The following is a 13,538-nucleotide window of genomic DNA, read 5'->3' on the forward strand; positions in this document are numbered from 1 at the left end:
AGAAAATGTCTATGTTTCGGGAGCCATAACTCGAAGAAATATTAACGGATCGTAATAAAATTGGGTACATAAATTTTCCCTATAGCAGAAAATATTTCTAGTAAAAATGGACGGGATCGGTTAAAGACCACGGCAACTTAGATATAAAACAAGTTTAAAAGGATCGTAGACTAGAATAATAGCTATAACTTAGCAAAATATAGTTTGGATCAATGATGTTTCACTTATCAAGTTTTATTGTAAGAGAAAATGGGGAGACATTTTTTTTAAACGGGCGGTGCTACGTTTTATGTAGAAAAGTAATTTATCTGAAATGAAATGTACAATTGAAGCTCACGCTGAGTATATACATAACGTTCGGCTACACCCGAACTTAGACACCTTTACTTGTTACAAATGAGCTTATAACTTCTTCATTTATACACTCTTAAAATAAGGGCTTCATTATAGTTGGGCGTTCATTCAGAAAGATATATGGACTTCCACAAAGCCGAAGACACTTTCCTCTTTAATTTTGTGTTTGGGACTACAGTTAAAGTTGACTAAATTATAACCCTGATACTTTATCAATAGGCCTATAAAACGAAAACAATTTGTATGTGATATTTTTGACCTTGGTACTTATTACCGGCCGCCGTGGTGTGGAGGAGGGTGCTCCGCCTACCACACCGAAAATGCTGGGTTCAACTCCCGAGGAAAGAAACATGAAAAATTTAGAAACATGTTTTTTTCAATTAGAAAAAGGTTTTTCTAAGCGGAGTCGCCGCCCGGCATTGATTTGGCAAACACTCCAATTCAGTGAAAACTTATCTGTTTTGCAGGTGCGGTTTGGAGTCAGCGTTAAACTTGTAAGTCCCGTTCCGCCAATTTGTAGGAAAAATTCAAAAGGAGCACGACTCAAATTGGATGGGAACCTTGGCCTAAATTCTCTCCACAGCTGTTTCGTGCCCTTTATTTATAATTATTTATTTGCTTACTACCGTTTGAAGGGATGAGACTGGAAAAAATCGGAAATATGATTTATAAGGACCAACCTAATATACACATTTACCATTGCGATAAAATTTTCATATCGCATAGCATGAAAAGTTTATTATCATTGGAATTTAACGCTTGAATGAATGACTAATTTGCATTTTGATTGATTGCCGCCACTGTGCTAGAGCCACTGAACTGGCACCGATGTAATATAATAGCCTGCTTTTGAATGATGCAATATCGTTCATATACGTACTATTCCACTAGGGTGCATCACCAAACAATTATGTATGCGTTTTCTCCACAAATATGACAATTATACTTTTTGCTATACCGACATTTCATTCAATTAAATGAATTTCTTTACAAACAAAAGCACATATCACCTGAAAAGACGAGTACCGCCACGTTTACGTAACATTTATTTTTATAATTTGGAATAAATAAGCGTGCTAAAAATCTAAAAATAAGATAAATGATTTAGCTGCCAGTTCGAGTCTCAACATTCTTTTTAAAGTAACCCTTACCCAGGGACTTGGCTAAAATCTTGGTTTCAAAATCATGTCACTAACATTTTTTTCTATAAACGGCTGTGATAATTTTTTGAAACAAATCCTGACGTACAGCATTCCGTATTCTGATGAAGCTATGAGAACGGGCGTTTTGAAAAAAAAAGGTTGTACACGCGTGAGAAGTTATATTTCTTGGGCATCATTCAACTAGGCAAAGTGCTATCTATATACCAAATTTCCGGCAAATCGAACAATGAATAAAATTTGTTCGAATAGATCGATCCCTGGTCCACTTCCCCGAAAGAAAGTACCGTAAATACTAATCTAGGCAAAAGCCTACATAAATACCAACTTTGAGGCAAATCGAATCATGAATAGAAATTGTTCGAATAGATCGGTCCCTGGTACACTTCCCAGAAGGAAAGTACCATAAATACTAATCTTGGCAAAGGGATGCCTATATGATAAATTTCAGGTAAATCGAGCAGGGAATAGATTTGATTCGAAAAGATCGGTCCCTGGTCCACTTCTCGGGAAGGAACTTCAAAGGAACACTTTCCGGATCGTTGTAAAGCCATCCTGTCAACTTGAACAAAATCGGCAGAAGCTGCATATAAACATACATATGTATATTCAACCTTCTTTATATATATAGATATATCAAATCTTAATGCACAAACAATAGCATATATGTACATTATACCTGGCGCAGCTTATATGTTTTTTTTTTTTTTTTTTGGGATTTTGAGTACAGGGATTGGTCAAATAGGCAATTCGATGTAATAATTCATGTGGTAAATTTTTAACTCGAAAAGAGTGTGCCAACCTGTGCCATAATGAGGTCAAAGGTCAAAATATAGAAAAACACTTGGTTTTTTTACTGTTATCTGTTTATTTATTATATATAGAATGTAATGACCTCATTTTTCCTCAATATTTTGCACAGTAATTTTGTCTATATGTCCAATAATGATAAGAAAATTTATAAATATTAGAAAAGAGTAAATTAGTAAAAATTCCATTGAACTAAGGCGGGCCACTGACTACACAAATTATCTGCACAAGACTGTTGTTGGAATTGAGTGGAATTGCGTTCACTGAGTTCACAACAACAAATTACTCGAATTTGCGCAGATAATGTAGTCAGTGGCCCGCCTAACGGTAAATTCATACATTACGGTTCACATACGCCAATGTTGATAATTAGACAGACTGAGACGTGCAAATAGAGCTTTTAATATTTTGTCATTGCGAAATTGACTGTGGTTAAGAAAGGGTCTTTATTAAAATAATTAAAAATAGTAAAAGTTATACTGCAATATCGTGATGGCTGTAAATAATTTTGTTACACTTAGATCTGCTGACACAAACGTATATTTGATAGGAAAATGTGAAAAAAATATACTTGGAAGCAAGTTACCGTTAAAACTACAAGTGCTGAAATGTTTACCCATATCGTACAAACATTCTAGAGTCACCCCTGGCCCATCCTAATGGCGATATCTCGAAAAGGCGTCCACCTATAGACCTAATGCCCATTCCCTCCTAAAATGCTCAGTAACACCTTTCGTTTGATACCTATATCGTACAAACATTCTAGAGTCACCCCTGGCCCACCCTAATGGCGATATCTCGAAAAGGTGTCCACCTATAGACCTAATGCCTAATCCCACTTAAAATGCTCAGTAACACCTTTCGTTTGATACCCATATCGTACAAACATTTTAGAGTCACCCCTGGCCCACCCTAATGGCGATATCTCGAAAAGGCGTCCACCTATAGACCTAATGCCCACTCCCTCTTAAAATGCTCAGTAACACCTTTCGTTTGATACCCATATCGTACAAACATCCTAGAGTCACCCCTGGCCCACCCTAATGGCGATATCTCGAAAAGGCGTCCACCTATAGACCTAATGCCCACTCCCTCTTAAAATGCTCAGTAACACCTTTCGTTTGATACCCATATCGTACAAACACATTCTAGAGTCACCCCTGGCCCACCCTAATGACGATATTTCGAAAAGGCGTCCACCTATAGACCTAATGCCCACTCCCTTTTAAAATGCTCAGTAACACCTTTCGTTTGATACCCATATCGTACAAACATTCTAGAGTCACCCCTGGCCCACCCTAATGGCGACATCTCGAAAAGGCGTCCACCTATAGACCTAATGCCCACTCCCCTTAAAATGCTCAGTAACACCTTTCATTTGATTCCCATATCGTACAAACACATTCTGGAGTCACCCCTGGTCCACCTTTATGGCGATATCTCGAAACGGCGTCCACCTATGGAACTAAGGATCACTAGCTTTGAAAATACTCATTAACACCTTTCATTTGATACCCATATCGTACAAACATATTCTAGAGTCACCCCTGGTCCACCTTTATGGCGATTTCTCGAAAAGGCGTTCACCTATAGAACTAAATCCTATTCCCTTTTAAAATACTCATTACCACCTTTCATTTGATACCCATATCGTACAAACACATTCTAGAGTCACCCCTGGCCCACCTTAATGGCGATATCTCGAAAAGGCGTCCACCGATAGACCTAAGGCCCGCTCCCTCTTAAAATGCTCAGTAACACCTTTCATTTGATACCCATATCGTACAAACAAATTCTATAGTCAGCCCTGGTCCACCTTTATGGCGATATCCCTAAATGGCGTCCATCCATAGAACTATGGCCTACTCTCTCTTAAAATACTCTTTAATACCTTCCATTTGATACACATGTCATACAACCACATTCCAGGGTTACCCTATGTTCATTTTCCTACATGGTGATTTTCCTTATTTTGTCTCCATAGCTCTCAACTGAGTATGTAATGTTCGGTTACACCCGAACTTAGCCTTCCTTACTTGTTTAATATATTTTTTATTTTTTTTTTTTCAAAAAACTGTTATCGCCAACGTTTTTAGCGAACATTTTTGGGTCGGACAGGGTATACATGAAAATTTTACAATCAAATGAAAATTTTTTTTTCGTGGTCATGAAAAAAACCTTAAGAAGCAAAGTCGAAAAAAAGTCAAAAAATTAAATTTCGCAGGCTGAGCCTAAATCCTATCAAAAAATCGATGGCGCGATATCGATTAATAAATCGACCCAGTCTAATATACATACATACATACATCCCACTCAAAGCAGGATTGCTAGTACAATTAATAGTGAACAAACACACACGTATTGCATTTTAAATCTGTGACTTTTACGTCACATTTTTTAAAATTTCACTCTCGTAATTTTTTCATAACCCGCCTTAAGAAGTATAACTTCAAAATATTATTAAGTGGTGTGTTGTTCAAAGAAATTTCGATATATGTCGTTTTGCGAAAGTAAACCGGTTAGTTAAAGCCTAATTTCAATTTGAAGTGAATTTGTGTGAAACCCTTAAGCTTCAACTCCACGATCATTCCAAGTTGGAGCTGTTTAAATTTGGCTTGGTTCATTTTATTAGTGGAGACCTTAAAATTCACTAAAACAAGTAAGGAAGGCTAAGTTCGGGTGTAACCGAACATTACATACTCAGCTGAGAGCTTTGGAGACAAAATAAGGGAAAATCACCATTTAGCAAAATGAACCTAGGGTAACCCTGGAATGTGTTTGTATGACATGTCTATCAAATGAGAGGTGTTAATGATTATTTAAAACGTAGTGGGCCTTAGTTCTATAGGTGGACGCCTTTTCGAGATATCGCAATAAGGGTGGACCAGGGGTGACTCTAGAATGTGTTTGCGCCAATTTTGAAATTTTATTTTATCTTTGCATTTTGTTGCACCATATCATTACTGGAGTCGAAGGTTGACATAATTTACTTTTATACTGTAAAGATATTAAATTTTTTGTTAAAATTTGACTTTAAAAAAATTTTTTTTCTTTAAAGTGGACGTGTTCGTCATCCGATTTCGCAAATTTTTATTTAGCAAACATATCGTAATAGGAGTAACGTGCGTACCAAATTTCATCATGATATCTTCAACGACTGCCAAATTACAGCTTGCAAAACTTTTAAATTACCTTCTTTTAAAAGTGGGCGGTGCCACGCCCATTGTCCAAAATTTTACTAATTTTCTATTCTTCGTCCTGAGTTCAACGCACCTACCAAGTTTCATCGCTTTATCCGTCTTTGGTAATGAATTATCGCACTTTCTCAGTTTTTCGAAATTTTCGATATCGAAAAAGTGGGCGTTGTTGTAGTGCGATTCATTCATTCATTTTAAATAGCGATCTGAGATGAGCGCCCAGGAACCTGCATACCAAATTTCATCAAGATATCTCAAAATTTACTCAAGTTATCGTGTTTACAGACGGACGGACGGACGGACATGGCTAAATGAATTTCTTTTTTCACCCAGATCATTTTGATATATAGAAGTCTATATCTATCTCGATTAGTTTATGCCGTTACGGATTACCGTTAAGCGAACAAAGTTAATATACACTGTGAGCTCTGCTCAGCTGAGTATAAATATATATATATATATCCGCACACATATATAAGCATGTATGTACCTTATAGATAATATTATTATTGTTATAGGTTAGGTTAGGTTGAACTGGCCGTTCAATAAAGACCTCATATAGACTGGGTATGACCATAAGTTACCAGAACTCGTTTGACGACCAAACGAAAGAACTCCAAAGAAGTACCAGAACTTATGTTATAGAATAAGTCCGTCCTCTTGGCAAATACCAGAAATTATGTAAGACCTAGCTTAATTGCTGCCTCGATATCTGGCAACTCTGCCGCCTCTAATAGCTGTAGCCTTAATACGGCGAGCACAGGACACGAACACAGAGCGTGCTCATCCGTTTCTTCCTGCATGTGATGCCAGAAGGCAGTGTCCAGTTAGTACCTATGCCCATCAAGTCTTCTCTCTTCAGAGATATGAGCCAATTTGTGTGTCTAATATCGTAGGCTTTGCACATGATCTTAGAACTTTTGCATTTTTGTCCACGCCTTTCCTGCCTGATGCATCATATGCAACTCCTCTCTTCTTTTAATTTCTCCCAAACCGACTGGGACGTCTCTTGTCGATTCAGCCAGTGTTGCACCCTCCTTTGCCAACTCATCGGCCTTTTCGTTACCTTATTGTTATAGAAATTCTTTACTATCCAAATGCATTGCGTTTGGAATTATGTATGTAGTTTATTATCATTTGACTTATGTATTAAAAATGTTCGAATTGTATTGCTTTTAGTTTGATATTGCTTGTTGTTTATACAAGTTGCTTAAAATATATGCGTTTATTACAATGGCTCGCCCTCTATACAAAATAAAAGTCTGTTCATTTTTATACTTAGCTGAGCAGAGCTAACAGAGTATATTAACTTTGTTCGCATAACGGTAATCCGTAACGGCATAAACTAATCGAGATAGATATAGACTTCTATATATCAAAATTATCTGGGTGAAAAAAGAAATTCATTTAGCCATGCCGTCCGTCCGTCTGTCCGTCCGTCCGTCCGTCCGTCTATCCGTCCGTCTGTAAACACGATAACTTGAGTAAATTTTGAGGTATCTTGATGAAATTTGGTATTTAGGTTCCTGGGCGCTCATCTCAGATCGCTATTTAAAATGAACGAAATCGGACTACAACCACGCCCACTTTTTCGATATCGAAAATTTGGAAAAACCTAAAAAATTCGATAATTCATTACCAAAGACGGATAAAGCGATGAAATTGGTAGGTGCGTTGACCTTATGACGCAAAATAGAAAATTAGAAAATTTTGGACAGTGGGCGTGGCACTGCCCACTTTTAAAAGAAGGTAATTTAAAAGTATTGCTGGCTGTAATTTGGCAGTCGTTGAAGATATCATGATGAAATTCGTTAGGCACGTTACTCCTATTACGATATGTTTGCTAAATAAAAATTAGCGAAATCGGATGACGAACACGCCCACTTTAAAAAAAAATTTTTTTTAAAGTCAAATTTTAACTAAAAATTTAATATCTTTACAGTGTAAAAGTAAATTATGTCAAGCTTCGACTCCAGTAATGATATGGTGCAAAAAAATACAAAGATAAAAGAAAATTTCAAAATGGGCTTAACTCCGCCCTTTTTCATTTAATTCGTCTAGAATACTTTTAATGCCATAAGTCGAACAAAAATTTACCAATCCTCGTGAAATTTGGTTGGGACATAGATTCTATGACGGTAACTGTTTTCTGTGAAAATGGGCGAAATCGGTTGAAGCCGCGCCCAGTTTTTATACACAGTCGACCGTCTGTCCTTCCGCTCGGCCCTTAACACGATAACTTGAGCAAAAATTGATATATCTTTACTAAACTTAGTTCACGTACTTATTATATAACTCACTTTGTATTGGTATAAAAAATGGCCGAAATCCGACTATGACCACGCCCACTTTTCCGATATCGAAAATTACGCAAAATGAAAAAATGCCATAATTCTGTACCAAATATGAAAAAAGAGATGAAACATGGTAATTGGATTGGTTTTTTGACGCAAAATATAACTTTGAAAAAACTTTGTAAAATGGGTGTGACACCTACCATATTAAGTAGAAGAAAATGAAACAGTTTTGCAGGGCGAAATCCAAAGCCATTGGAATCATGGTAGAAATACTGTTCGTGGTATGACATATATAAATAAATTAGCGGTACCCGATAGAAGATGTTCTGGGTTACCCTGGTCCAAGTTTGGTCGATATCTCGAAAACGCCATCACATATACAACTAAGGGCTACTCCCTTTTAAAACCCTCATTAATACTTTTAATTTGATACCTATATCGTACAAACACATTCTAGAGTCACCCCTGGTCCACCCTTATTGCGATATCTCGAAAAGGCCTCCACCTATAGAACTAAGGCCCACTACGTTTTAAATAATCATTAACACCTCTCATTTGATACACATGTCATACAAACACATTCCAGGGTTACCCTAGGTTCATTTTGCTAAATGGTGATTTTCCCTTATTTTGTCTCCAAAGCTCTCAGCTGAGTATGTAATGTTCGGTTACACATAATAACAAGCATAATAATTTTTCAAGTTCAAAACAAAGGTGTGCTGTGTTTAAAAATTATAAACAGTTCTTTGATTAATTGCTATTTGAGTTGCGTGCTTTTAATAAATCATCAAGTTAGTTTTATACCTAGAAATGTTTTTATTGTTACTTATAGGTTAAAAAAAAATTTCAATATCATGCTTCATTACTTTTGTATGTAAATTATGTTTGGATTTGCTCTTTTGTTGATGTTACGAAGTATGTATGTATGCATATTAGGGTGGTTCTTATATTATTAGGAGTCAAAATTAAGAGCCTTATTCTCTATTACGAGACGAACGTTCGTTTCGCCTCAGAGCCGAATCGTTAGTGTATTTGTACTCTGTTAAACGGTGGCAATATATTAATTGATAGTTGCTTTCGACTTCCTGTTTGACATAAATTAAGAAACGTTAAGACCGAACGGAAATGATAGAGAATACCATTGCTAGACGAAATCGTTTGGAGGCGAATCGTTCGCCTGAGCTATCGTTCGCATTACATAATGAAGCCCTAAGGTTACTATATGGAGAGTTTTTTGTTTTCATTGGCGATATAAAATATAAGTTTTGGTGCCGATTGGAAACGATGTTATGAAATATGTAGCATGCGTATTAGGGTGGTTCTTATAAAGGGGCGAAAATTAAGATTGCTATGTGAAAATTTTTTTTTGATTTTCAATGGCGATATCAAATATAAGTTCTGGTGCTGATTGGAAACGGCTTAGCGAAGCGAGTTGAGATTACTCTATACTCAATATATTAAAATCTTAACTTTAGCCACTGTGCAACAAACTTAACCATTTCGGGGACAAACCTATTTTGTAATATAGCCAACTATATTATAGATTTTGGGTAATAAAAAAACAAAAAAGATTTGTATTAAAACTTTTTTGAACTTTTTTCGGCATCTCTTTATTGTCTCCAATCATGGTTAAAATTTATGAATAGTATTTTTGTCCTCAATAAAGTAATATAAAGGTCCTTATGTTGCAAAATCAGAATGGGTCCATGTGATATTTCTAAAATATTTAAAATTTCTTTAATGAATTTCGTACATTTGTTTTTACTGTAATGCTACATAGGCTTAATGTCATAATGCCACTTTTAAAGAAAACAATTTTTTAACTCGTAACTGTATTTTATATACTTTTAGGGTATCGCCATTGCCTGCATTGTGCTTTGGGAGACTTCTGGTGCGTTATCTACCAGACCAATGATTGTCTGCGGTACGCTGGGTGGTTTTACAGTTATCTGCGGCGTATTGCTTGTTGGTGAGTAAATTTTTATTTAATTTATAACATGTATATAAATATAGCTACATTACAAAAAAAAGGCAAGGGCTTTTGTAATTAATATTTCTTGATGGGGTAAATCTTAACTCATTGGAAATTCATTGCCTAGGAAATTATTTTTATGAAGATAACTATATATTGGCTGCTGCATAGATTGCACCGTATCTAACGGATGGAGTATCTCCTGTGAAATATATTAATCTTTTGATTAGAAAGGTCATTTTGGAAAGATAGGCCATTACTCAAAATATTACGTATAGCGCTAATAATCATCGTCTTCATTGAATAGCGCTTAGTCGTCTAGGTGATTATGGCCCTTATAACTGACGTCAATTCAGAGCACCGGGAGAGATTAAAGCACTTGTTGACAAGTGCAGTTCTACATTGGACTTTAAGGGATTGCTTTTTGGTGGATTATCCTGAGCACTTACGCTTGAATTGCAAACTGCAAGAGTTGATGTTTGGTTGTTGTTGTTGTTGTAGCGATAAGGTTACTACCCGAAGGCTTTGGGAAGTGTTACCGATGTGATGGGCCTTTGCCGGATACAGATCCGGTTCGCTCCGGTAACACAGCACCGTTAAGGTGCTAGCCCGACCATCTCGGGAACGATTTAAATTACAACATTAAACCCTCAGGCCATCCCTACCTCCCTACCCACAAGTTCCATGAGGAGCTTGGGGTCGCCAGAGCTTCGTCTGTTAGTGAAACGGGATATAAATTTTCATGCGATTCTGTAAATTATTGTGCACATTGGTTTGCTGAATGAGCGCTGAATGTAAAAGTCTTATGTCAGTGAGATGATATTCATCAAACGCCATGAAAACAAAAAAGTCATTCTGCAACAGTGCGTATAAGTTTTGAATGTCACAATAGTGTACACTGGCTGCCAAGAAAACTCACGAAGTTTTTATCAGTGAGTTTTTTATTCACAGTTTTGCTTTACAGAATCAGAATTAAAACTCACAGTTAGCGAATAGAGCCCCTGAGCTCTTTAAACTTTTTTTCGTGTTATTGTCATTTTTATTTCGTCGTTGTCAGTATTTCAGTATTTGGGATATCGGTTTCGTCATCTGCTTCACTATTTAGTAGTGACTTAAACACGCTCTGTATATCGGCAAACATTATCAATCCGGCAGCGATTCATCTTGGTATTAAAACATTCCCCCATCTGTTGGAGTTTCTGGTAAAATTTCGTGTCTTTATGTCTCAAGTTTCCTTTTCTTACTAGAGCGTATCTCGTCCCACTTCTCCTTATGATAACTCCTACATACACCGCGCGTGTTTATTTTTGGAGACAATGCAACATTCCTCTTCGTACCAGTTGTTTTTACGAGTCAGCTCGAACACACGCAGTGAGTGAGAGTTGTGCTCCGACTACTAGGTATAAGAGTGCTCAGTGAGTAGGTCGGTGTGTCCCTGCGCGCATTCTTCTACGCTACACAGGAGCGTGTTGTTGTTGTTGTTGTAGCATTGCTTCGCCCCATCCATGTTCGGTCGCACTTATTGGATGTGGCGAAGCACTGCTACAACAACACAGAAGTATAGAAGTCTCTAATGCGTAGATTGAACTCATCCAGGTGATCTGTGCTGCTTTACATTCCGTCGATCACTACCACTTGATGAATATGGTTACTGTAAAGTGATATTGATCATTGAGGCTCAGTTTTTCGACCTCTTTCTTGCTCTTCCTGGAGTTAAACATGCCTATTATGATTTTAGTGCTGTAGCGTTTCATTTTTTTCCATTTTATGATTAGATGAGCACATTGTTGTCATCCGAAGCATTGCTATATTTTTCATTGGAAGTGAGATAGGTTGAAACTTCCACACTTTCAGATTTTGTATATAGGTTTTTATGATTGATATGTATCGATTCAAACCATTAATAATTTTGAACCTATTTCAGGACACATTCTTAACTCGATTGTGGAGAAACGCTTAAATGCACTCATCGCTATTATGGGATGCATTCTCTTCGTTACTTCGGGAGCTTTGATCATCGATGAATGGCATGATGCTAACGAGTTTTTGAATAAGGATCGCAAACGCAATGCTCTCGCTGCCGGTTCGTTAATGATAATTAATGGTGCCGTCTTCCTTTTGGATACACTCTCAATTTCCAGAACGTAAATGTTTCAAAAATAAGATAATATACATACAAAAATATTTTCTGAGTCACACAATGCACTTTTATATGCACTCGAATATAAATTTATATACAAACATATATACATATATATATATATACATAGAGCCATATACTCGTACATTTAAATGTATCCCAAAAATACCTCTATAATTTTAAAAAATGTTTCTATATCGCAAAAAATGTCATTGTTAAAACTTGTATTTGTACCGCTTTTATGTCTGTCTCTGTATAATAAAATGTTTTTATATAACAACACACAGAAGCTACCGATTTACTTAAAAAGGCTTTTTAAATTTAAATAAGTTTTACTATACAAATATGCTTTTACAAAAGAAAAGAATATCCATAATATAGATAACATTACCACTACAATACCATGCATACCTGATAAATAAGAGAAAAAACCTCTTAAATAATTTTATAACATTTGAAATTTTGTGGTACAATAAATGAAAATTATATGCAAACATATAAGGGTAATATATGTACAACACACCATAATGAAACACGAACCACCGCCAATAAACAGGGACCTACTATTAAATCAAAAACATTCGCACAAATAAATTTCCAACAATGATATCAATGTAATGTTTTTAGCAATAAAATAAAAAACTTGAAAATACATAAATAATAAAGCTTTGCAATAAAAATACATACATATGTAGGTATTTTCAAATATTGAACTTAATCGCAATTTTTGTAATAGAATGGTATTTTTGAATTCCTGCAGCGCAACCGTTACTCTTAAGGCCACAATAGAGGTGGACGGTTGGCGCAAGGGTGCTCAAATGGCGGACGAGGCGATACATATGTACACAGATGGTTCCAAAGTAGTGGAAGGAGTAGGGTCTGCGGTATACTGTGCTGATCCGGAAATAAACAGATCCTACAGGCTGCCGGATCACTGTACTGTTTTCCAAGCGGAAATAGTAGCCGTAACCAAAGCAATAGAAACCCTGGAAGAAAATATCCCAAGCTGCAATCGTGTTAACTTTTATATTGATAGCCAAGCAGCAATTAAGGCAATAATCTCGCATAGCACATCATCTAAATGCGTTGTAGAGTGTAAGCAGTTCCTGGAGAGAATCGGGACAGGGAGAAGCGTACATCTATATTGGGTCGCAGGGCATATGGGAATAGATGGAAATGAAAAAGCGGATGAACTAGTTAAAAAGGGCGCATCCCTTGAAGCTTGCCCCGTAAACGTCCCAATTAGACTGGACGAAATTAAGCGAAGGCAAGAGGAGCACATGATCAACCAAGCAGGAAAGGCGTGGGTTCAAGCGCGGGTCTGTAAAGTGTTGAAGATTATGTGCAGGTCTTACAACCTTAGACTAACAAAGTTGCTTCTATCACTAAAAAGAGAGGACTGTAGACTCAAGACGGGTATTCTGAATGGACACTGCCTTCCGGCGTCACGTGCCTTAAATTAGGCTTGGTCAGTGATAGCAAATGTAGGAAGTGCGGGCTGGAGGAGGAAACGATCGAGCACGTTCTGTGTTCTTGCCCTGCGCCTGCCAGGCTAAGACTCCAGCTATTAAGAGTGATACAGCTGTCAGATCTAGAAGCAGCAAGTGG

The 13,538-nt window shown here is 36.8% G+C and overlaps 1 protein-coding gene across 2 annotated transcripts in view; it reads left to right on the forward strand.

Moving 5' to 3' along the window:
- LOC137251031 (uncharacterized) overlaps nucleotides 1-12,618 on the forward strand; it is a 44,813-nt gene extending 32,195 nt beyond the window's left edge. For both annotated transcript variants that reach the window (XM_067784892.1, XM_067784891.1), the window contains exons 2-3: nucleotides 9,670-9,787; nucleotides 11,715-12,618. In XM_067784892.1, coding sequence (XP_067640993.1) covers nucleotides 9,670-9,787; nucleotides 11,715-11,938 — 342 coding nt within the window. In that variant the 3' untranslated portion in view covers nucleotides 11,939-12,618. The remainder of the gene's footprint in view (nucleotides 1-9,669; nucleotides 9,788-11,714) is intronic.
- The last annotated feature ends 920 nt before the right edge of the window (nucleotides 12,619-13,538 follow it).

The sequence above is a fragment of the Eurosta solidaginis genome, chromosome 4 (assembly GCF_040869045.1).
Source record: "Eurosta solidaginis isolate ZX-2024a chromosome 4, ASM4086904v1, whole genome shotgun sequence".
Classification (NCBI taxonomy): Eukaryota; Metazoa; Arthropoda; class Insecta; order Diptera; family Tephritidae; genus Eurosta; species Eurosta solidaginis.